This window comes from Triticum dicoccoides, chromosome 5B, assembly GCF_002162155.2.
Source record: "Triticum dicoccoides isolate Atlit2015 ecotype Zavitan chromosome 5B, WEW_v2.0, whole genome shotgun sequence".
Taxonomy (NCBI): Eukaryota; Viridiplantae; Streptophyta; class Magnoliopsida; order Poales; family Poaceae; genus Triticum; species Triticum dicoccoides.
This window is the reverse complement of record NC_041389.1, coordinates 498040238-498065106: the sequence shown is the minus strand read 5'-3', so window position 1 is coordinate 498065106 and position 24869 is coordinate 498040238. Positions and strand designations below refer to the sequence as shown.

Here is a 24869-nt window from a genome sequence, read left to right as displayed (position 1 = left end):
TGTTATGTTGAGAGAAGCCACTAGTGAAACTTATGGCCCCCGGGTCTCTTTTCCATTATATTGAATCCATTAGTTTTCCGTCAACTTGCCAATTTTGGTCGCTGTTCCTTTTTATTGCAATCTTTACTTTCCAATCTATACAACAAAAACACCAAAAATATTTACTTTACTATCTTTATTAGATCTCACTTTTGCGAGTGGTCGTGAAGGGATTGACAACCCCTTTATCATGTTGGTTGCAAGGTTCTTGATTGTTTGTGCAGGTACTAGGTGACTTGTGTGTCGCCTCCTACTGGATTGATACCTTGGTTCTACTTTGCTGCATCACCCTTTCATCTTCAAAGAAAAACCAACGGATGCTCAAGAGGTAGTAGGCTTCAAGCAGGACTTTGGCAGGTCTCAGCCATCGTCGAAGAAATTCAAGAAAGTCAAAGTTCCTTCTTTGGTGTCCAGCTCTTTCTCTTCATCGCGCGAGACTAATGAAAATGAAGATTTGGACGACACTACGGCAGGCCCTACTTCAACAACCGACCCCAACAACGTTGGCACTCCTCCATGGACTTCATGATGATATTATTCAGGGGCGTTAGTCCTCATTTCCGTCCGTTTTGGTCATTCGATGACAAAGGGGGAGAAATTTAAGTTAGTCTTCAAACGGGTCTATTTATATGGGCGTTTTTTGTAAAGTCGCAACTCTCGATCTTCTGAAGTGTTTGTTGGGTCAAGTTGTAAACTTAAGTCCGATGGTGACCTGATACTTTTGCTCTGTTTTTCTACATGCTATTTCCTCATATATGTTATGCACGCATGCTGAATTACATCAGTCACCATATTTCATCATGATTTCAAATTCTTCATTCGATATGTTAAATGTGTGTATGAATTACAAGATATAGAGGGAGATCTCCATGTTATTACTCTACATGTGCATTGCTTTTTGAAAGCAAATTCCTCACATATGCACATCCTCAGTGGGAGTTCTTCTATATCTTGCAGTCAAATTCCTCAATATTGAGCACTTTCAATTAATATGTTTATCCCCGTTGAAAACTTAACCTATTTGTCATCAATCACCAAAAAAAAGGGGGGGGGGGGATTGTAAGTGCATCTAGTGCCCCTTAGTGATTTTTGTGTATTGAAGACTTATAGGCTAAGGGACTAATATGTTTGTGAGTGTACACAGGCTCTATAAGTCGATGAGGAGTTTGATATTTACTATGAAAGTCGACCCCTAAAAATGTATGTCTTCAGCTGAAGACTTTGGTTCTCCTGAAGATTTTGAAAGTGAAGAAATTGGTGTGACCTTGAAGACTTGGATATTCATGCGAGGATTATGAAGCGTGAAGACTTTTGCTTTTGTAGTTTCATCTTCTCTTTCTTGAGTCAAAGGAAACACCGCACTGTTAAAGGGGTCGAGGTAATACTAAGGAAACTGATTTCCAAGTGATGCTCATCTCAAAATCCTACACCTACCCAATCCTTTCGAGTGAACCATTGGAAATCTGATATCAGTTCAGTCAATTTCTTCAGTGACAGAGACGAAGATCTTCTGGTCTCTGAGAAATTTGTTCTGACTGAGGAGTTAGGAATACGCCAGTGCGGATTACCTACACAGTGAGGAACATGATAGCCCTGAGGAATCTGATACCTCAAATCCGACCGTTGTTGTGCTATGCGCCAACTGTCCAAAATATCCTACCACCTAACGGTCATATCATTGAAGGGCATTTATGTCTTATCATGTCGGGCTGCTCCCTAGGCTATAAATAGCCGGCCCCTACAATCACTAACTGGTTGGCTGCTCCGTGAGAAACTGACACTTGTCATTGAGAGCATCCCATCCTCCGAGGACTTTGAGCGAAAATCATCAAGTGAGGAAAACCCAAACCCAAACATCTACAAACCCAAAGTAATTGAGCATCACTGAAGAGATTGTTCCTGTGTGGAACCGACGCGTGTTACCTTTGAGGACTATGTATCCTCTAGACGGTTAGGCATCATGGTCTGAGCATCCAAGAGGAATTGTGGATCGCCAAGTGACCAAGTCTGTGAAGGTTTAGAAGTCACATGTGAAGACTTACAACGAGTGTTGGGCGAGGTCTGTGTGACTTTAGATCAAGGAGAATACGGTGAGGACTGTGTGTCCGGGACTGTGTGTCCTCGAGTTTAAATACTCAGCCGCTCCAACCAGACGTACAACTGCCACAGCAGTTGGAACTGGTCTACCAAATCATTATCTTCACCAAGCCAACTGGTTCTATTTCCTCAACCCTTTCATTTCCTCATTCATGTGTTGATGAACCTAATCATTACTATTTGAAGACTTTGACTGAAGACCTTCTCTATTTCTTCAATCATATTTCTTCAGTCACATAGTCTTCAGCCTGCTTATCCTGTTATCACGCTTTCTGTACTCTGTGTTTGTTTTCACTTCATCATGATGAATATGCTACTGCTCTGTTATGCTTATACCTGAGTACTTATTCCGCTGCTAGTGTGTCATTACTTAGTGACGAATTTGTAAAAATCGCCTATTCACCCCCCCCCTCTAGTCGATATAACACACTTTTAGAAACACATATATAGCATGTTGTTTTTAGCCTTCGAGTAAAGATTTTGTGGATATTTCTTAAATAGTTTCTAATAACTAGGAACTTGAATAATTTCTATGCTAAAGCATTGACACCATACATTTTGTTTTTACTCGAAAGACATGTTTTGAACAAGAATAATTCAAAAATCTAGATATTTTTTATCGTTATATCTACATATTATTCGATTTATCGCCCGGTATCTTTATTTTGGCATCCAATATGTCGAAACCAACCGATACGAACCCAATATCAGATATTTTGAAGCTTTATGCCCCCTAACGCGACAGCAACTAGACCGATAAGGTATTTTTATCAGTTAGTTGCATGTCCACCACTATGTTCCACCCGACCGCAATGCCCCCAATGTGATTCCAATGGGAGGAGATATGAAAAGTCAATTTAATATTGACGATGAACCAAGAAAGAAGAAGCTAAGGCCTCCCTTTCCCCTCGTGTCTCTCCCGTGAGCGACTGAGGGGCTGAACCCTAGTCGTCGACACCTAGTTCCCCTCATCCCCTTCCTTCCCTCGTTCTCACTGGTTCGCGCCGTCGGGAAAAGCCAGGTAGGTGCTAGTGATGGCGGGTCCCTCTCTCTCCCTGGCGTAGTTGTTGTTGTAGCCCGATATTGTGCTTACTTGTCTTGCTACTTGTTGTAGTTGCTTATCTTGCTTAGCACTAGAATCACCCTTGCAATTCTAGGCTCACTTCCTTATTTTGCAATCTTGCCTAAAATTGCTAAATAATAGTTAAAAATATAATTTTACCTATTCACCCCCCATAGGTCCATCTCAGTCCTTTCACCAGCTTGTTGTCTTTTTCGTAAAAAGGAGACTAGCTCATCTTAGTTAATGAAATAAAAGTTGAGTTATCAAGTTCCTTAGAACAAGAAGATTCTTTTACGATGGCTCATGGATATTTGCGATGTGAAGTTTTATTGCATCCCAAAATATTATACGCAAAATAAAAACTTGAGTGCTACTACATTTTACTTGTAGATGATCATAAGTCTTCCCCATCTCAAGTAATGATTGACTAGTAGAAACTAGCAACTCTATGGGATAGATATTTTTGTTTCAGTTGTCTTATTAAAATTATTGAGCAAAAGTAAAGAGTAAGCCTTTTACATGGTAAAAGCAAGAGCAAGAAGCGAGGAAATTTGAACTCTCTGGTGCTAGATTGATTATTGAAATTTAGGGGACCGATTTTTCATTTATCTTGTTGAACATGCTTAGCCTACATGCCACAAGTTAAAACAATAAGTGATTGTGACATGCGAAAATAAGCCCGCCAGAGGGAAGATGAAGAATGCAAAGGACATGAACTAGAATAATAATAAGCGTATATATGCTTCTTAAAAGAAAGGAGACCCCCTCGCAGCTTGATCAACTGAAACACATATGACTTATCGCATAAAGTTGATCAACCGGATATGTTTCATCCCCGCCTAGCAAATGTCATCAACAACCCCTTTTGATTTTTTTATCCACCACATCAACGTTAATTTTGTAACTGCCTGCCAAGGTGGGATCCACCTAGGGGTCGAAGCTGGTGTCGATACAACCCTCGGATAGCCCCTTTGAAACACATAAGTCACTACTGAAATTATCCATGAAAAGATGTGTGGACAACGGGTTGTATAAAGGATCCTGATGGATCACCTTATACCTCGCATGCCAAATCGTAGAAAGAGTCACTAGCATATGAGTAAGCTCCTCTTCTTGCATTGCTTCCATCATAGCAAAAATCCATCGTTTTGTTCCTTTCTATGTCACCGGGCTCATGAGCTCCATCGCACATGGATCTACTAAATGCCTAGACACACCGAGAGATGAGACATGGTGCACTCGAGGACAGAATGCTCCATGAGTCCTTCTGGCCAAAGAGTGAACACACATTTGTTTGGGACAAATTTCTATGTTGCCACACATGACCTTTAGGAAGGGAACGATGCACTAACCTCCATAAGAAAACCTGAACCTTTGACTGGAGATGAAACTCCAATAACTTTGTCTCGCTCTTGCCCTCCGCTTCTGTCGTGGATGTCGGTGGCTCCCCTTGGAGCCAAGCTTCCCTAGACGAGTAGCGGGTACATCAGGCGCACCTGAACACCCCCTATGGACCAAAATGCCACACCAGGAAATCTTCCTGATTGCATGCACACATCATAATGGACTTAGTGATCTCCAAGTCCATCGGAGAGGAATGATCCAATAGTAGCATTTGCTTCCATTTGGACAAAACCTTAACATAGATGATTTTTTTTTGTTGGGCCAATTTGTGGGCTTGGGCCTGCTACCAAGCCAACAAGGTTCAAATCCTAACAGAGGTGAATCCATGCACCAAATAGTGTTTTAGCGATAGCTGGCGCTCATGAGAGACTATATGTTGCTTTAGCGGTAGCAGGCCGGCGCATGCGAGATTGCAATGTAGGTTGCTTTTTCCGGTTTGGAAACATTCTAGAAGGCTCCCATGGCTTCATGGACTAGTTTTCTCTGTTTTTTACTTCTGTTTTTTGGCCAGTTTTCTATTTGGCTTTGTTTGTTATTTTTTTTATTTTTTTTGTTTCAATTTTTAAAATCGTGAACATTTTTTATTCTTTTAAATGCACAAAAATCAAATTCTTGAACTTCTTCAAATTCGCTAACATTTGTGAATTCATTATCTTTTAAAATTTAGAACTTTATTCAAATTCATAAAAAAATCCAAATTGTGTATTTTTTTCTCAAATTCATGAAGTTTTTAAACTTTCTTCAAATTCCCGAGCCTTTTCATTTTTGTGTTTTTTTAAATTCATTTAATTTTTCAAATGAATGAGCACTTTCTCAAATCCGCAAATATTTTGCAAATCCGTGAACATTTTATTTCAAATGTGTGAACTTTTTTTCATATTCGCAAACATTATGTAAATTCTCAAAGTTGTTTTCAAATTCAGGATTGTTTTTTAAAATTAATGACTTTAAAAAAATTCCAAAGTTCTTTTCAATAGAATAAAAAGGACCATCCGAAATTTAAAAAAAAAACAGCCGATTTTCCTAGCAAAATCGGTAGCGAACAGGCGCGTTAAGCGCCGTATAGGAGGAGGTCTCCCTACCAGGCGCATTGTTATGTTTGCCTAAAAAAAAGGCGCATTGTTATGTTCTGCCGGTTCAACGCTCTGCTTTTGTTCCCTCGTTTCAACGAAGCCGCCCCATGTACGAGTCGTTGGGTTCCTGGTTTTCAGCTTGATAAACGTATTACTCCTACCCGTCAGGCGCCTCGCTCGGGGACAGATTGTTTCTGCTACGGCGATAAGGTTGTATTCGTGCGTCCAACTGACTGTATAGCCAGCACGTTGTTGATTGCCGTTCCGTAGAATCCATGACGACAAGGCAACAGCCTTCCCGTGCCTGCTATACTCCTATATATATGGGCCACAGATTGGCTCTTTTTCGGAACGTGGTTATCTTCTCGTCATAGATCGATCGCTAGCTAGCTAGAGCCTAGAGATCCGCCGATCGAGGGGAGAGAAGATGGCGAGTTTTCATGTCGCCGACGCGTCGGAGTACCTGGCCATCACCGGCTGGGGCATCGACGACGTGAAGCTCGCGAAGAAGGCGTGGGTGTTCGTCGGGCAGCAATGCAAGAAGTTCTGCATCTCGCCGGTCAACTACGAGTTCGAGGTGCACGCCATGAGCGCCGAGAAGCTGCCCTTCATCCTCCCCGCCGTCTTCACCATCGGCCCCAAGATCAGCGCAATCGGCGACGAGGCGGCGGACAAGGAGGAGCTCCAGGCGCAGCTCCTGCTCTACGCCAAGCTCATCGCCCCGCTGAATCACAACACCAGCCACGTCCATGACCTCGTCAAGGGGGTCATCGAGGGCGAGACCCGCGTGCTCGCCGCCGAGCTCACCATGGAGGAGATCTTCAAGGGGACCAAGACCTTCAAGGAGAAGGTCTTCGACATGGTGCAGCTGGAGCTCAAGCAGTTCGGGCTCTTCATCTACAACGCCAACGTGAAGCAGCTGGTGGACGTGCCGGGGCACGAGTACTTCTCCTACCTCGGCCAAAAGACGCAGCAGGACGCCGCGAACCAGGCCAAGGTGGACGTGGCGGAGGCCCGGATGAAAGGCGAGGTGGGCGCCAAGGAGAGGGAGGGGCTGACCCGGCAGAACGCCGCCAAGGTGGACGCCGAGACCAAGGTGCTGTCGGTGCGGCAGATGGGCCAGGGGCTCAAGGAGGAGGCCAAGGTGAAGGCCGAGGTGCAGGTGTTCGAGAACGCAAGGGAGGCGGACATCGCCGCGGCCAAGGCCGAGCTCGCCATGAAGAAGGCCGGGTGGGACAAGCAGGCCAAGGTGGCCGAGGTTGAGGCGGCCAAGGCCGTCGCCATCCGCGAGGCCGAGCTCCAGATGGAGGTCGAGATTAAGAACGCCATGCGCCAGACTGAGAAGCTCAAGGCCGAACAGCTCAGCAAGGCCACCGTGCAGTACGACACACAGGTACATTATCCATAGTTCCATACTTCCAACCATACATGTGCTCAAATATTCTCATAGATGACCGATCTCTCATACATATATATATTCTCATGCATGCATGCTTGTAGGTTCAAGATTCAAACGCGCTGTTGTACAGCAGGCAGAAGGCAGCTGAGGCGGCGCTGTTCGAGCAGATGAGGACGGCGGAGGCGCGCAAGGCGCAGGCCGACGCCAAGTTCTTCGAGCAGAAGATGGCCGAGGACGCCAAGCTCTACGCCAAGCAGAAGGAGGCGGAGGCCGTGGCTCTGGTGGGAAAGGCCAAGACAGAGTACGTGGCGTCCATGCTCCAGGCGCTCGGCGGCAACTACCACGCTCTCAGGGACTACCTCATGATCGACGGCGGCATGTACACGGAGATGGCTCGCATCAATGCCGGAGCAGTCAACGGCATGCAGCCCAAGATCAGCATCTGGAGTAATGGTGGTGACGCAGGCGGAGAGGCTGCCGCCGGCAGCGCGCTGCAGCAGGTTGCTGGGGTGTACAAGATGCTCCCGCCGCTTGTGTCGACGGTGCACGAGCAGACAGGGATGTTGCCGCCGGCGTGGATGTGTACGCTGCCCAAGGACGGTGCTGCCAACTGATCACCGGTTTGGTGCGCACTCGTTTGTGGCGTACGTCTCGACGCTCCATCGTACGCCGTTCCTTAGAAGGTTTTGGTTCCTCGTCGTCACACTAGGTGTTAATGTCAGAATAGCGTTTTTCGGGTACATACATTTGTTGAATTTTGCTTCATGTTTGGCGTTTTTTCGATACATACATTTGTTTATTTCTGCTTCATGTCTGGATCGTGTTGGTATTTAGCAATAAAGATAAAGTGAAAAGATTGAACTCACGTTGTCATTTCTTCTTCCAATCATGAATTGAACAGATTTTTCACGTTGTCTATAATAGACTTAATATTTCACATAGGAAAGCAAACTTCAAAGTCTATAAGTGAGGGTAGCTCACGCTATCTTCAGGCGATATGGATGGGGGTCCAATAATAGGATTAGTAATGCGTGATGGTGTCGTATAATCCTTTTACATTTGGTCATGCTATATGTGCACGACAAAATTCACTCGATTCACATATGATTATTAAATCCAGACAAACATGCGTATGATTGAAAAGGGCACCGGCCGTTGGGTTTACACGTCGAGCAAAGATCAGGCACAAGTATTGTGTGTGGAGCAGTTTTGTTTACCTTTTAGGTCGTGTTAGCTACTCTTTATTAGTACTTCCTATACTTGGATGATACTCCGACACTCAACCGTTTGAGCGTCACTAATATGGGATGGAGAAAGTGAATTTTCTTTCTTTCAAATATAACAGAACTTCTAATCCGAGCTACCCCTCTTTTCATTACCAAGCATAACGAAAATACAACACCAGTTCGAGAAATAGGAAGTGAGAAAGGGAAACACAACAATCGAAACACATACTATGAAACAAAAATTTGATCGCCGCCAGTAAGGAAAAGATTCTTGGCCATTAGCATGTAGTGACATGCAGCATTGATCAAGATCTTTCTCTTCTTTTTTTGCGGATGAGCACTGATCAGGATCAGTATATAGATTCTGTAATTCGAGTGCTTAACAGTAACACAATACATATATGTAAGTCGCCTGAATTTAGAATTTGGATCAGTCGATTTTCGAAAGGAAGGAGCTCGTCGGAGAAGCCCTCCAGGTCTATCTTAGGGAGACAGGTGACCCCCATTATCTATCTTATTCGGGGCGTGGGGGTGGTGCAGGTTTGTCGGAAAAAAACCGGCCATAGTCGGGGCTAGAGGGACGGTCGGGGACGGTGGGTGGCGATTGAGGGGAGGGAAGGGCAGTAAGGCTGACACGGGAGCGCCGCCGGCCGCAAGCAGTGGTGGCTGGCGGTCCGGCCGGTGGTCTGTGGGGGCAATGGGGAAGAAGGCGTCGGGAGGAAGAACAAGATAAGCGGTTGTGTGATATATTTTTTCAGAAAAACTGTTGGAGGAAGAAGATGGTTGGCGGCCGTTAGATCAGAGATCAAGGGCAGAGAATGATTCGACTGACCCGAATTTGAATTTCAGACGACTGGCACCTAGCCAGTCCCTAACAATAATCTAGGAGTGAAACTCAGGCTACACGTAATTAGTAGGGACATAAGTTTCAGAACTGAATGAGCATAACCACAGGCAGGACAGGGGCGGGAGAAGCTGCCTCCTCCCTGGGAAGAAATTGCATCAGGAGTTCAGGACATAGTCGTCCAACTGCAGGCCTCAGTTGATTTATTTATTATTTTTTTTTTTTTGAGAGAGAAGGCCTCAGTTGATTTGCTCGCGAACGCACTGTATACATTCGATTTGTATATCTGATTGATGACCTCCCCTTTAAAAAAACTGACCGATGACCGAAACAAAGAAATAATAACAAGCATGTAGTGACATGCAGCATTGATCAAGATCTTTCTCTTCTTTTTTTGCGGATGAGCACTGATCAGGATCAGTATATAGATTCTGTAATTCGAGTGCTTAACAGTAACACAATACATATATGTAAGTCGCCTGAATTTAGAATTTGGATCAGTCGATTTTCGAAAGGAAGGAGCTCGTCGGAGAAGCCCTCCAGGTCTATCTTAGGGAGACAGGTGACCCCCATTATCTATCTTATTCGGGGCGTGGGGGTGGTGCAGGTTTGTCGGAAAAAAACCGGCCATAGTCGGGGCTAGAGGGACGGTCGGGGACGGTGGGTGGCGATTGAGGGGAGGGAAGGGCAGTAAGGCTGACACGGGAGCGCCGCCGGCCGCAAGCAGTGGTGGCTGGCGGTCCGGCCGGTGGTCTGTGGGGGCAATGGGGAAGAAGGCGTCGGGAGGAAGAACAAGATAAGCGGTTGTGTGATATATTTTTTCAGAAAAACTGTTGGAGGAAGAAGATGGTTGGCGGCCGTTAGATCAGAGATCAAGGGCAGAGAATGATTCGACTGACCCGAATTTGAATTTCAGACGACTGGCACCTAGCCAGTCCCTAACAATAATCTAGGAGTGAAACTCAGGCTACACGTAATTAGTAGGGACATAAGTTTCAGAACTGAATGAGCATAACCACAGGCAGGACAGGGGCGGGAGAAGCTGCCTCCTCCCTGGGAAGAAATTGCATCAGGAGTTCAGGACATAGTCGTCCAACTGCAGGCCTCAGTTGATTTATTTTATTTTTTTTTTTTTGAGAGAGAAGGCCTCAGTTGATTTGCTCGCGAACGCACTGTATACATTCGATTTGTATATCTGATTGATGACCTCCCCTTTAAAAAAACTGACCGATGACCGAAACAAAGAAATAATAACCAAAAAGGGGCGTTGCCAGAATCGAACTCGCGACCTCTCGCACCCAAAGCGAGAATCATACCACTAGACCAAACGCCCAAGTTATTATGTTGTCAATTAGTTGTCTTTTTAAACGTAAACGTTCCACTAATTTTGCTACTGACCATGGGCAGCTTACAACTGCTTGGGACGATGTTTTATTTCTCAGGCCAAGCACGCGAGGTAGATCGATTGAAGTTGGAGGCCAGGCCCAGACCGCTTGGTCGTCCATTCATCAACCAGACTACCACACCGACACGGGTCGCTGCTAGCCGCCCCATGATCTTCTTCCAAATAAATCAAAGGTTGTTTCATCCTTACATGATAAGCTTTTGGCTAAAGAATCACTTGACCTCGAAAAGGAGCTCCTAAATAAGTTTCTAGTGAAAGCATGAAGTGACATTTTGAAAAAGGTTGCTTCTGAAGAATTTATTGAAGAGTTTGTATCAAGGAATGCTAGAAGGCCGTCACAGAAAAAAAAAAAGGAATGCTAGAAGGATGGCATATTTCCGCTAAATAATGTAGTGCTTCTGGGTTTTAAGAATTACTTTTTGGTAAGATGTAGTTCTTCAAAGAGTGAAGTGCACTTTAGGTCTTTGAACTATTTCAAGCGTGTCACGAGGACTGGGCAGTAGCCAATGGCAAGGTACGTGTATATTTACAAGATTAAGATTTGGTTCTTCAAAGTTCAAACAATATATATAATAAAATTTTGTTTTCCTAATTGCCGATGACTATGCCTATACCGAGGGCCTAATTTTTCTTTTCGCACCAGGCCCCCATTTTCTTGGGTTCTACAAAGTGCGCATATCTTTTATATTATTATAATCTTATCAATGGTCAAAGACAACATCAAAAAACCTATATTAGCGAAAATGTGTTTCTGAGCCCAGTCTCAGACAATATTTTAAATAGCACGCTATTTCGCCGTTATAACGCGGTTATAGCATATTTGGAAGGGAGACGTTACATTTTGGCAAAATCAGACGCTACGACGCTAATCGCGTAATTAGCGCGCTACACACGCTATAACGTTGTAACGTTGTAACGTTATAACATGCAGACCATGCAAAACTGAAATAAGCACAGCCCAACAGACCCAGCAGGTCAAAACCAACCCACGACCACTAGCTTTCTCACTCCTTTTATCAGATTCTCCCACTAGCTTTCTCACTCCTTTTATCAGATGCATATATTGCTTGCTCCTATGAAAAATTTTGTTGCTTAAATACTTTATTTCTAGATATTTTGATTTTTTTTTGCAAACGCTATTTTGAAATATAGCACGCTATTAGCGCGCTATAACTTGTGTAGCATTTAGAGAAGGGCCTCGCTATATTTTGTAGCGCGCTATTTAAAATATTGGTCTCAGATGCTGTCGGTATCTCCAACGTCCGCACATCTTGGGATTGGTGACCTCTCGTGTATATCTCGCTGTATCTCCATCGTATGCGAGATGTAATAGGAATTAATGCATGCGTTTATGACGGGTAGGTGCCGTTTCTTTCGTGACGGCTCAGGCCAATTACTGATGGCCCGTTCAATATCCTGGTCCAAACCGAGCCGGCAAAGTCCAACGAAGGCCCTAACGGCCAGCCAGCACCTCGTCCATATCCACACAAACCGCTCAATTATCTAAAAGAGTTGTCTCAAAAAAAAATCTAAAAGAGAAAAACACAAACCGCTCAAGGCCATTTACCGATCCCTTTCTTCTCCCCTTTGCGCCGCCAGCTTCGACCCCCGACCATGTCGGCTTCTAGGTCTCTTCCCCCACTGCCCGGAATCAGGAGCTTCTTCCCCTAATCCGAAGGCCATTCTGCAGCCATAATCCGGTGATCTCCATTGCCTGCAATGGACAGAAGCCCGGTTACAGATTCTACATGTGCATCAACTATGTCTCTAATCTTTCTAGTAGCACGTTTTATCTTACCCCGGTCAGTTCTTATCTGTTCTTCGTGCATGGCTTTGTCTCGGTCTCCTAGTCCTAGGAGTGTCCTTTCTTGGAGTTTCAAGTCTCAAGATGTGTATGCAGCAGCACCTGGCCAACTTGCTTAGCAGGCTCCTCTGCCAGTGCCTAATGCCTATCAGCCGCCGGTCCAAGCATCTCCAATTAATCAGGTGGACAAGCTGCACGCGCGGAGGCTACAACCATTTATGCCATCCCTCATAGAGCACAAATACTTGCATTTTTTTGTTGCGCCGTTACCTGACGTACGCTCAGATTGGAACAAACGTTCCTGAGCCATGGTGGCTCAGAGTCATACCATTCACCCATCGTTCGCAAAGTGCTACCGCACTACGGGAAAGGCCCCCACCGCGCCACTGTTCCCTATTGTATACTCCCCGTATTCGCTTTTCCACTGCATGAACCCTGTCTTGTCACCGGCATATTCTCGAATCCCCATACAGCATTGTACGCCTAGGATATCAGGTGCAGGTGAGCACGGGCACCAAAACACCCCTCTCCTATATTAGGTCCTATATATTTGGATGGAGAGAGTTACAGTTTCATTGGACGCGGCTAATCTGCACCCGAGCTCATATGCTCCCGCATGAACAGTAAAATCGAAAAAAATCGATAAAAATTCAAAAAATTCCAAACTTTTTTTGAGAGAAACATTGACAAAAGTTCTAAGTGCCTGCAAAAATTCGTCATGAAATCACATTCCTAGAAGGCGTGGCAAAAAAAACAAAAATAGTACTTTGAAAAAGCTACTTTCAAACGCATTTTGAAGCACTGAATTTGTTTTTTTTGCCACGCCTTACAGGAATGTGATTTCATGATGAATTTTTGCAGGCACTTAGAACTTTTGTCAATGTTTCTTTCAAAAAAAATTGGAATTTTTTGAATTTTTTTCGAATTTTTTTCGATTTTACTGTTCATGCGAGTGCATATGAGCTCGGGTGCAGAATGGACTTTTCGCAGTTTCATTTCAAATCTTGTGAGCATTAATTGTGGATATTGTATGGTCGTGTGTCTGCTGCTTTGCATCAATCTAGGGTTCTGCTGGCAAAAGGTGCATGTTCCCAATTTATGACCATTTCACATGTTATAACTGCCCCCATATCAACCTGTTTTTTCTTTCTTCAAAGTACTAGATTACTAGGCATAATCAGCGCCTCCCTTGGTGAAGTAATACACCGAAACACAGGCATATAAAATTTGGAACAAGAGGTAAACGTGGGCATGGATCATCCTTGATGAAGTCAAAGTTGAGGCTGCAAACCAGAATAATAAAAAAAATGTAGAGAAATAAATGACTGGTATAGATCAAAGAAAGGCGGCACTGAGAATTCAAATCCTCAAAGACCGCAACAGAACTTGCTACACAAAACTGTTGTAATGCCACTGAGCATTTCAGAAAATGTTGTTACATCACTACATCAGGAGGCATGGACAGCTCCTCAGGGTTGTTGCTCCAACAGACAACAGAATGTACACAGGGAAAACCAGTAAAACCTCTTATTCCTGCTAGAGTTAAAAATTGTCGCTGTTCTCAACAAATGCCAACAAATGCCTAACAACTAACCGTCTATGATCCTTGTTGGTTTCTTTACCTGTCAACTCTATCGCGCCTTTCATTATCCGCGAGTAGAGCCTCTCGAGCTGCGGCACCCCGTAGCCCACGGTGAGCTCCATGAAGCGCTGTTTCACACCTTCCAGTTGTTCAAGCATGTCATCGCTGGTAGGCATGGCAGAATCTTCGCCGTTGTCAGTCTCCATTGGGCCGGGAGGAGAACCACGTAGTGTTGGAGGTGCTTCATCTGGTGCTTTGTCAGCTTCTTTCAAAGGGCCATTTGAATGTGGTCCTTTTGGAGCTTCCTCTGGGGAAGTTGGCTTTGACAGATCTACATCACCAGGAGACTTTCCATCTCTTGCTGTCGATTCTTTGGCAGCAGTGCCTGAAACAAAGGTCAGTGCAATATATTTATTTTGTACCACACTTGATATGCAAGATTGCAAACCCAACAGTCGGTCAAGAATAGAAGATTACCATGTTCGTTTTTGGTGCTTTTCTTGTGCCGCTTTAGCACCTCATAACTTCTTGACAGATCAACTTCTGGTTGTACATTACGAAGCCTTGCACTTGTTCTAGTAACAGAAACTAACTGAACAACAAGCGGCGCTTGGAGAATGGAGCTATCCTCATCATCCATAGCCTGCATTGGTCCCCCTTGTGCAGCAATTTTATCACAAAAGGATACCAATGATGGGTCCATCTGTGACAACATACCTTTCACCTGACCAAAGATAAGCATTAGTCACACAAACAAACACAGAGGTCTAGTCAACAATCAAATACAGCAACAACTATTGAACAAACAATATACCACATCTCGAAGTTCACATGCTCTGCTCACGATCCTAGATCCATTGTAATCGTCGCCATTATAAGTCTGCAAAATTAGTAAAATAGTTAGCACCAAACTTGCAGATACAGTGCTCTCAAAACTTCGGTGATTGTTTTATTTGGCATCTTCAGAAAGATCACAACAAACTATTGCTACAGTGGTTACAGAGGTTAGGTGATTTTCTCAGTTACCATAATCAGAAAGATCAGTATTGAATTGTAACGTACTTGCCATGAAAGTATGACCAAAATATATGTACCATGGGTGGAAAAAAAAATCAGTTGCCATCGTCATAAAGATTACTTCTGCTTCGGTACAACCCCTGTAAACACATCAACGGTCTAGATTCCTTCGTACCCCTTCATAAGAAAGGGTAGGATGGTCTTTTTCCAAAAGTACGTCGCTCGCCCGCTGAAATGTATGCAGTGTACGCCAATTGGGCCGGCCCGTTGGTCACGACTGAAGCCTGTAGGAAGTTTTGCGGGGTGTAAAAATTCATAAAACAAATCTATATTATCCGGCACTAGGAATCAAACAGTGGACCTCCTGCACATGAGACTAAGAGGCTGACCCCTTGAGCTGACACGACTTTGTGAAAATAAGAGAGGCTGGAAACTTAAGAATTACTCCCTCCGTCCGGTGAAGAGTTTACATCTAAAATTTTTAGGACAAATTATAGACTTGAGTAAAAAATGCATTGAAAAGATGCAAGCCACCATTTTTCTCCTCTTTAATTATTCAACCCCCAATAAGCTAAATGCATGTAGAAATTAAGAAGACCGTGTGTAGATTGCTATTAGTCTTAATTACCGTGTGATGAAAGAGAAGCATTTTTTTCTACTTTAAAGTGCATTGGGAAAAGATAGAAATACACTCTTTTATGGACAATTTTTGAAGCTAGATGTATACTCCGAATTTATTGGACAAATGGAGTACTTTTCACGGGACGTAGGGAGTACTGCGTCGAATTTATTGGACCAACCGACAGGATTGCCAATTAGTGAGCACGATTGGATGTGTTTGGTTCTCTAGCTAAACATGCCCAGCCCGGCAATAGGATTCTAGCTCACCCGAGGCATAGCTCATACAAGCAAGGCCACTTGTTTGGTTTATTTGCCTAGCCTCCACTAAACCATGATTACAGCGGCAGTTACATGCTTAATATGCTTGTGTTCAATTCTTGCCGATGGAGGCGAGCCAAATCGGCTCTCCTGTTCGGACAAGGATTTTCTAGCTCACGTAGGCTAGTTTGCTAGGCAAAGCTAGCTTTTTTCTACTCCACCAAACAACTATCCTAGCTGGGCGAGGCTAGAGTAAGCCTTGCTTGAGATCCAAACGCTAAATTAATTGCCAAATTGCCTGGCATTCCTCAGCATTCTCGCATGCATGGCTATATATATCGGCTGCATGGCCCATGGCCCCAATCGAGCTTTCGGTTAACAATTGCAATTAATTTGCATTGACTAACAAATTGGTTATTAAATTCAGGCGTAGGGTAAAGCAACCTGCTTACAAAAGCTTTCTAGCCTAAAAATCCCGAGCAGAGGTAACACCAACGTAAAAATTCGTAAACCTTTTCAACTTTTTCCAACATTTGTTGGAAATTTTATATAAAACTTTAAATAGAATGGTGTTTGAAAATTCAACAACTTTTCGACCAACTTGAATTTTTTTTTGAAAATTCTAAAAAAAAATCATGAACATTTTTTTAAGTATGAACAACATTTTTTCAAACAATGAACAATTCAAAAAAGAAAATTAATGAGATATGTTAGTTCAAGTGTTAAGAGGCTTTCTTTCTGGCTACTTATGTGGCAAATCTAGCTTTTTGAATATTCACGTCGGTGTTTTTGTGTTTTTAAAACCCTTTTTTTGTTCGGTTATATTCCGGTTTTTGTTTCTTTTTTCCTTTTCCTATTTTTCCAAATGCTTGAAATTTTCACAAATTTAAAAATTGGTTGCGTTTCAAAAAAAAGTTTTTGATTGATAATGCCATAAATCGTAAACAACATAAGCATCCAATTTTTTTTGACAATTTTCAATAAATGTTTAGGACATAAAAACATTCATTTTGATTGATAACGACAAAAATTACAAATAACAAACGCCTTAAAATTAGAAAAACTATATGCTCATGGATGCATTCGTTTGCCCTAGCGTGTGACACTCCTCTCAACTGGTGGTCTTTTTGGAGTATGAATAAATGACCTAAAACACTGCCCGGACGTGACTCAACGTGCGTTCTGTTGAGTAACGTTGCATGGAAAATAAAAGAAATTCTACGCACACGCAATGATCTATCTGTGGAGATGCATAGCAACAAGGGGGAGAGTGTGTCTACGTACCCTCGAAGACCGTAAGCGGAAGCGTTTGACAACACGGTTGATGTAGTCAAACTTCTTCTAGCTCCGACCGATCAAGTACCGAACGTACGACACCTTCGAGTTCTGCACACGCTCAGCTCGGTAACGTTCCTCGCCTTCTTGATCTAGCAAGACGTCGAGGCAGCAGATGAGTTTCGTCAGCATAACGGCGTGGTGACGGTGATGGTGAAGTGATCCGCGCAGGACTTCGCCTAAGCACTACGAAGATATGACCGAGGGCGTAAACGGTGAAGGGGGGCGCCTCACACGGCTAGGCAATTGTCTGTATGTGTGCTAGGGGCGCCCTCCTGCCACATATATATAGGTGGGAGGGGGAGGGAGCAGCCAGGAGGGCGCCCCAAGTAGGCCGAATCCTACTCGGGGTCCCTTCCCAAGTGGCGTCCCCCTTTCCTTGATTGTCGGAGAAGAAAGGAAAGGGGGGAAGAGAGAAGGAAGGGGAGGCCGAATCCTCCCCCTTTCCTTCCCCACTTGGCCGGCTGCCATGGGGGGCGCACCTTGTGGGATGGTGTGCTCCCCCTTGTGGCCCAATAGGCCCAGTATACTCCCGGGGTGACCGGTACCCTGTCCGGTACTCCGATGACTATCCGGTTTTCTCTGAAACACTTCCGGTGTCCGAATATGATTGTCCTATATATCAATCTTTACCTCTCGACCATTTCGAGACACCTTGTCATGTCCTTGATCTCATCCGGGACTCCGAACAACATTCGGTCACCAAATCACCTAACTCATATAATATAATATCGTCATCGAACGTTAAGCATGCGGACCCTACGGGTTCGAGAACTATGTAGACATGACCGAGACACCTCTGCGGTCAATAACCAATAGCGGAACCTGGATGCCCATATTGGCTCCTACATATTCTATGAAGATCTTTATCGGTCGAACCATTATGACAACATACGTTATTCCCTTTGTCTATCGGTATGTTACTTGCCCGAGATTCGATCGTCGGTATCTTTATACCTAGTTCAATCTCGTTACCGGCAAGTCTCTTTACTCGTTTCGTTATACATTACCTCGTGAACAACTCCTTAGTCTTTTGGTTGCAAGCTTATGATGTGTATTACCGGGAGGGCCCAGAGATACCTCTCCGATACTCGGAGTGACAAATCCTAATCTCGATCTATGCGAACTCAACAAACACCTTCAGAGATACCTGTAGAGCATCTTTATAATCACCTAGTTACGTTGTGATGTTTGATAGCACATAAGGCATTCCTCCGGTATCTGGGAGTTGCATAATCTCATAGTCGAAGGAATATGTATTTGACATGAAGAAAGCAATAGCAATAAAACTGAACGATCAATATGCTAAGCTAACGGATGGGTCTTGTCCATCACATCATTCTCCTAATGATGTGATCCGGTTATCAAATGAAAACTCATGTCCATGGTCAGGAAACCTTAACCATCTTTGATCACCGAGCTAGTCAAGTAGAGGCTCACTCGGGACACAGTGTTTGTCTATGTATTCACACATGTATTTAGGTTTCCGATCAATAGAACTCTAGCATGAATAATAAACATTTATCATGAATAAGGAAATATAAAATAACAACTTTATTATTGCCTCCAGGGCATATTTCCTTCAGTCTCCCACTTGCACTAGACTCAATAATCTAGATTACATTGTAATGATTCTAACACCCATGGAGTCTTGGTGCTGATCATGTTTTGCTCGTGGAAGAGGCTTAATCAACAGGTCTGCTGCATTCAGATTCGTATGTATTTTACAAATCTCAATGTCTCCCTTGTTGACTAGATCACAGATGGAGTTGAAGCGTCTTTTGATGTGTTTGGTTCTTTTGTGAAATCTAGATTCTTTCGCTGAGGCAATTGCTCTAGTATTGTCACAAAAGATTTTCATTGGACCCGATGCACTAGGCATTACACCTAGATCGGATATGAACTCCTTCGTCCAGACTCCTTCATTTGCTGCTTCTGAAGCAGCTATGTACTCCGCTTCACACGTAGATCCCGCCACGACGCCATGCTTGGAACTGCACCAACTGACAACTCCACCATTCAATATAAATATGTATCCGGTTTGTGACTTAGAGTCATAAGAATCATTATCAAAGCTAGCATCGACGTAACCATTTACGACAAGCTCTTTGTCACCTCCATAAATGTGAAACATATCCTTGGTCCTTTTCAGGTAGTTCAGGATGTTCTTGACCGCTGTCAAGTGATCCACTCCTGGATTACTTTGGTACCTCCCTGGCAGACTTATGGCAAGGCACACATCAGGTCTGGTACACAACATAGCATACATGATAGAACCTATGGCTGAGGCATAGGGAATGACTTTCATTTTCTCTCTATCTTTTGGGCAGAAAATGGGATGTAATAAATTTCTTAAGAATTAACAAATGGGCTGCAAATTATTAAAAAATAGCAAATGGGCTCTATGTTGTGTGCCACAAATTTGGAGGCTGACTTGTGGGCCTACTAAGTTCATGCGTACACAAGGTTTTTCAAAAAAAAAAGAAACTTAGTCAACAATCGACTCTACCAGCGCCAGACCATTAGATGTCAATCTAACGACAATCATGTTTCTTCAGTCTCTGATCTTCCTGCTCTAGCCGCCCAAACCAAAGTCGGCGGAACCGCCTGCTCCCGCCTCCCATGGCCAATTGTGCTGCCTGGCAGGCCTTACGGCCCCACCATACTTGCATCGCTGGCCTGACTATCCCTCTACTCATCCACACCTATTATTCTCCGGTGATAGAAGTCTCACACTGCAGCCGAACCAGTAAACCCTCGTACCCACTCCGCGTGGGAAACAACTGCTGAGTCTTCCTCGACTCCGGGTCATTCCCTTACTTGGCCTCACCATCGTCCACCACCTTGGTGCTCTCGGCACGGCGTGGTTGATACGTCTCCGTCGTATCTACTTTTCCAAACACTTTTTCCCTTGTTTTGGACTCTAACTTGCATGATTTGAATGGAACTAACCCGGATTGACGCTGTTTTTAGTAGACTTTCCATGGTGTTATTTATGTGCAGAAACAAAAGTTCTTGGAATGACCTGAAACTCCATGGAACATCTATTTGGAAAATAAGAAAAATACCTGAAGAAAAATCCATGTTAGGGGGCCCACACCCTGCCCACGAGGGTGGGGGGCGCGCCCCCCTACCTCGTGGCCCCCCTGACGCTCCACCGACCTCAACTCCAACTCCATATATTCACTTTCGGGGAGAAAAAAATTGGAGAGAAGGATTCATCACGTTTTACGATACGGAGCCATCACCAAGCCCTAAAACCTCTTGGGAGAGCTGATCTGGAGTCTGTTCGGGGCTCCTGAGAGGGGGATTCATCGCCATCGTCATCATCAACCATCCTCCATCACCAATTTCATGATGCTCACCGCCGTGCGTGAGTAGTTCCATCATAGGCTTGCTGGACGGTGATGGGTTGGATGAGATCTATCATGTAATCGAGTTTCTTTTGTTAGGGTTTGGTCCCTAGTATCCACTATGTTCTGAGATTGATGTTGCTATGACTTTGCTATGCTTAATGCTTGTCACTAGGGCCCGAGTGCCATGATTTCAGATCTGAACCTATTATGTTTTCATGAATATATGTGTGTCCTTGATCCTATCTTGCAAGTCTATAGTCACCTACTATGTGTTATGATCCGGCAACCCCGAAGTGACAGTAATCGGGACCACTCCCGGTGATGATCGTAGTTTGAGGAGTTCATGTATTCACTATGTGCTAATGCTTTGTTCCGGTTCTCAATTAAAAGGAGGCCTTAATATCCCTTAGTTTCCATTAGGACCCCGTTGCCACGGGGGGTAGGACAAAAGATGTCATGCAAGTTCTTTTCCATAAGCACATATGACTATATTCGGAATACATGCCTACATTACATTGATGAATTGGAGCTAGTTCTGTGTCACCCTATGTTATGATTGTTACATGATGAACTGCATCCGGCATAATTCTCCATCACCGATCCAATGCCTACGATATTTTCATATATTATTCTTCGCTTATTTACTTTTCCGTTGCTACTGTTACAATCACTACAAAACACCAAAAATATTACTTTTGCTACCGTTACTTTCGTTACCGTTACTTCCATACTACTTTGCTACTAAATAATTTGCTGCAGATATTAAGTTATCCAGGTGTGGTTGAATTGACAACTCAACTGCTAATACTTGAAAATATTCTTTGGCTCCCCTTGTGTCGAATCAATAAATTTGGGTTGAATACTCTACCCTCGAAAACGGTTGCGATCCCCTATACTTGTGGGTTATCAAGACTATTTTCTGGCGCCGTTGCCGGGGAGCATAGTTCTATTCTTTGAGTCACTTGGGATTTATATCTGCTGGTCACTATGAAGAACTTGAAAGACGCTAAGACAACAATTTATCCCTCCACTACGAGGAGAGGTAAGGAACTGCCATCTAGCTCCACACTTGATTCACCTTCTGTTTTGAGTAAGCTTGCGACACCTAAACCTGCTTCTGCTATTCGTTCTGATATGTCACATGTTATTGATGATGCCACTTCTGCTATGCATGATACTTATGATGAAACTACTTCTATGCTTGATACTACTGTGCCACTTAGTGAATTTCTTGATGAACAAATTGCTAGGGTTAGAGAGAAAGAAATTATTGAAACTGATTATATTGATGAAAGTGATGATGAAGACTTGCCTGTTATTCCTGAGGGTTATATTTTTGAAAAAGAAGCTGTTTTAGCTATTTTAGCTTGCAAAGATAGATATGAGCTCAAGAGGTTATTAGCTAAATGGAGTCAGCAATCTCTTAATGCTAGAATGAAACCTGACCTTGCTTTTGCTACTTCACCTATATGTGTTACTGATAAGGATTATGAATTCTCTGTTGATCCTGATATAATTACTTTGGTTGAATCTGATCCTTTTCATGGCTATGAATCTGAAACTGTTGTGGCACATCTTACTAAATTAAATGATATAGCCACCCTATTCACTAATGATGAGAAATCTCGCTATCTTTATATCCTTAAAATATTTCCTTTCTCATTAAAGGGTGACGCTAAGATATGGTTTAATTCTCTTGATCCTGGTTGTGTGCATAGTCCCCAGGATATGATTTATTACTTCTCTGCTAAATATTTCCCTGCTCATAAGAAACAAGCTGCTTTGAGGGAAATATACAACTTTGTGCAAATTGAAGAAGAGAGTCTCCCACATGCTTGGGGGAGGCTTCTCAAGTTACTTAATGCCTTGCCTGATCATCCTCTTAAGAAAAATGAAATACTTGATATCTTTTATAATGGACTAACTGATGCTACCAGAGATTACCTGGATAGTTGTGCTGGTTCTGTTTTCAGGGAAAGACCACCGGATGAAGCTAAAATTCTATTGAATAATATGTTGACAAATGAAAATAATTAGACACTTCCTGAGCCAGTTCCTGACCCTATTCCTAAACCAACTCTGAAGAAGAGAGGTGTTCTATTTCTCAGTCCTGAAGATATGCAAGAGGCAAAGAAATCTATGAAAGAAAAGGGTATTAAAGCTGAAGATGTTAAGAATTTACCTCCTATTGAAGAAATACATGGTCTTAATTTACCGCCTGTTGAAGAAACATATGATCTTAATCCATTACCTATTGAAGAACCTCATGGTCTTGATAACCCGACACAGGTAGTAAAGGTAAATTCTCTCTATAGATTTGATGAAGGTGATATTCCTCACTATAAGTCTGCTAGACAATGCTTAGAAGAGTTCGATAATTTTATTGTCAAGCAAGAAAACTTCAATGCTTATTTTGGTAGACAGTTGAAATACAATTCTGATACGCTTGAACACTTGGGTGATTATATGGCTAATGTTAAAGGTGAACTTAAACTCATTACTAAACATGCTTCTGTGGTTACCACTCAAGTAGAACAAGTACTTAAAGCTCAAAATGATTTGCTCAATGAAATGAATAGTAAGAAAAATGATTATGCTGTTAGAGTGGCTACTAGAACTGGTAAGATGACTCAGGAACCTTTGTATCCCGAAGGCCACCCTAAGAGAATTGAGCAAGATTCTCAGAGAAATAATATTGATGCACCTAGTCCTTCTAAAAAGAAGAAAAAGAAAAATGATAGGACTTTGCATGCTTCTAGTGAACCTATTGCTGAACCACCTGAGAATCCAAATGATATTTATATTTCTGATGCTGAAACACAATCTGGTAATGAACATGAACCCAATGAAAATCTTAATGATGATGTTCATCATGATGTTGAACCTAGTAATGACAATGATGTAGAAATTGAACCTGCTGTTGATCTTGATAACCCACAATCAAAGAATCAACGTTATGATAAGAGAGACTTTGTTGCTAGGAAACATGGTAAAGAAAGAGAACCATGGGTTCAGAAACCCATGCTTTTCCTCCCAAACCATCCAAGAAAAAGGATGATGAGGATTTTGAGCGCTTTGCTGAAATGATTAGGCCTATCTTTTTGCGTATGCGATTAACTAATATGCTCAAAATGAATCCTTATGCTAAGTATACGAAAGATATTGTTACAAATAAAAGAAAGATACCGGAAGCTGAGATTTCCACCATGCTTGCTAATTATACTTTTAAAGGTGGAATACCAAAGAAACTTGGAGATCCAGGAATACCTACTATACCATGCTCCATTAAAAGAAACTATGTTAAAACTGCTTTATGTGATCTTGGAGCCGGTGTTAGTGTTATGCCTCTCTCTTTATATAGTAGACTTGACTTGAATAAGTTGACATCTACTGAAATATCTTTGCAAATGGCTGATAAATCAACTGCTATACCTGTCGGTATTTGTGAGGATGTGCCTGTTGTAGTTGCAAACGATACTATTTTAACGGACTTTGTTATTCTTGATATTCCCGAGGACGATAGTATGTCTATTATTCTTGGAAGACCCTTTTTGAATACTGCAGGGCCTGTTATTGATTGCAATAAAGGCAATGTCACTTTTCATGTTAATGGTAATGAGCATACAGTACACTTTCCGAGGAAACAACCTCAAGTTCATAGTATCAACTCTATTGGAAAAATTCCATCGATTATATTTGGAGGTTTCGAATTTCCTCTTCCTATTGTCAAGAAGAAATATGATATTCTTATTATTGGGGATGTGCATATCCCCGTTGAGGTAACATAGTGTTATTCGAAATTTCTCCAGTTCCATGTTATTCAGAATGAGTTTGTTAACAAGACCTGATCAACCTTGTTAATGGATTCCTTTTGATGAGCATGAGATGGATGAAACTAGAAGGGACAACCTCCTGTACCCTTCTTTTACTTTCTGTTATTTAGTTGAAATAAAGTAAAAATAGTATTTTCTGTTTGTTTTCTGATTTATCTGTGCAATATAAAAATACCCCGAAAATAAAAGTTCTCCAAATGCCCTGAAAATGGAATATGATTTTTTCTGGAATATTTGAGAATATCTAGCACTGAGAACACTTCAGGAGGGGCAAGCACCTGGCCACAAGGGTGGAGGGCGCGCCCTACCCCCCTGGGCGCGCCCCCTGCCTCGTGGGCCCATGGTGGCTCCCCTCCACTTATTCCTGCACCCACACACTCCTTCTTCCTCCCACAAACACCAATATCCAGCTCAAGCACGACTTCTAGCTCATTTTGCTACGATTTCCGATCTCCTTGCTCAAAGCACCTCTCACAAAACTGCTTTGGGGGATTGTTCTTTGGTATGTGACTC

General features: G+C 43.0%; 2 protein-coding genes and 1 non-coding gene across 3 annotated transcripts; 1 reads left to right on the top strand and 2 right to left on the bottom strand.

Moving 5' to 3' along the window:
- Positions 1-5933: 5933 nt before the first annotated feature.
- LOC119305881 (flotillin-like protein 2) lies at positions 5934-7940 on the top strand. Its single transcript, XM_037582283.1, has 2 exons — positions 5934-7069; positions 7177-7940. The coding sequence occupies exons 1-2, from the start codon at positions 6104-6106 to the stop codon at positions 7687-7689; spliced, it is 1479 nt and encodes a 492-aa protein (XP_037438180.1). The 5' UTR covers positions 5934-6103; the 3' UTR covers positions 7690-7940.
- A 2466-nt stretch (positions 7941-10406) lies between these two features.
- TRNAP-UGG lies at positions 10407-10478 on the bottom strand. The gene has a single exon. It is a non-coding gene; the product is annotated as a tRNA-Pro (tRNA).
- A 3227-nt stretch (positions 10479-13705) lies between these two features.
- On the bottom strand, positions 13706-16187 carry LOC119309854 (ATPase family AAA domain-containing protein At1g05910-like). The gene is made up of 4 exons (XM_037585756.1): positions 16131-16187; positions 14751-14816; positions 14414-14660; positions 13706-14321 (listed from the first exon to the last, which is right to left on the bottom strand). The coding sequence occupies exons 1-4, from the start codon at positions 16185-16187 to the stop codon at positions 13897-13899; spliced, it is 795 nt and encodes a 264-aa protein (XP_037441653.1). The 3' UTR covers positions 13706-13896.
- Positions 16188-24869: the final 8682 nt, after the last annotated feature.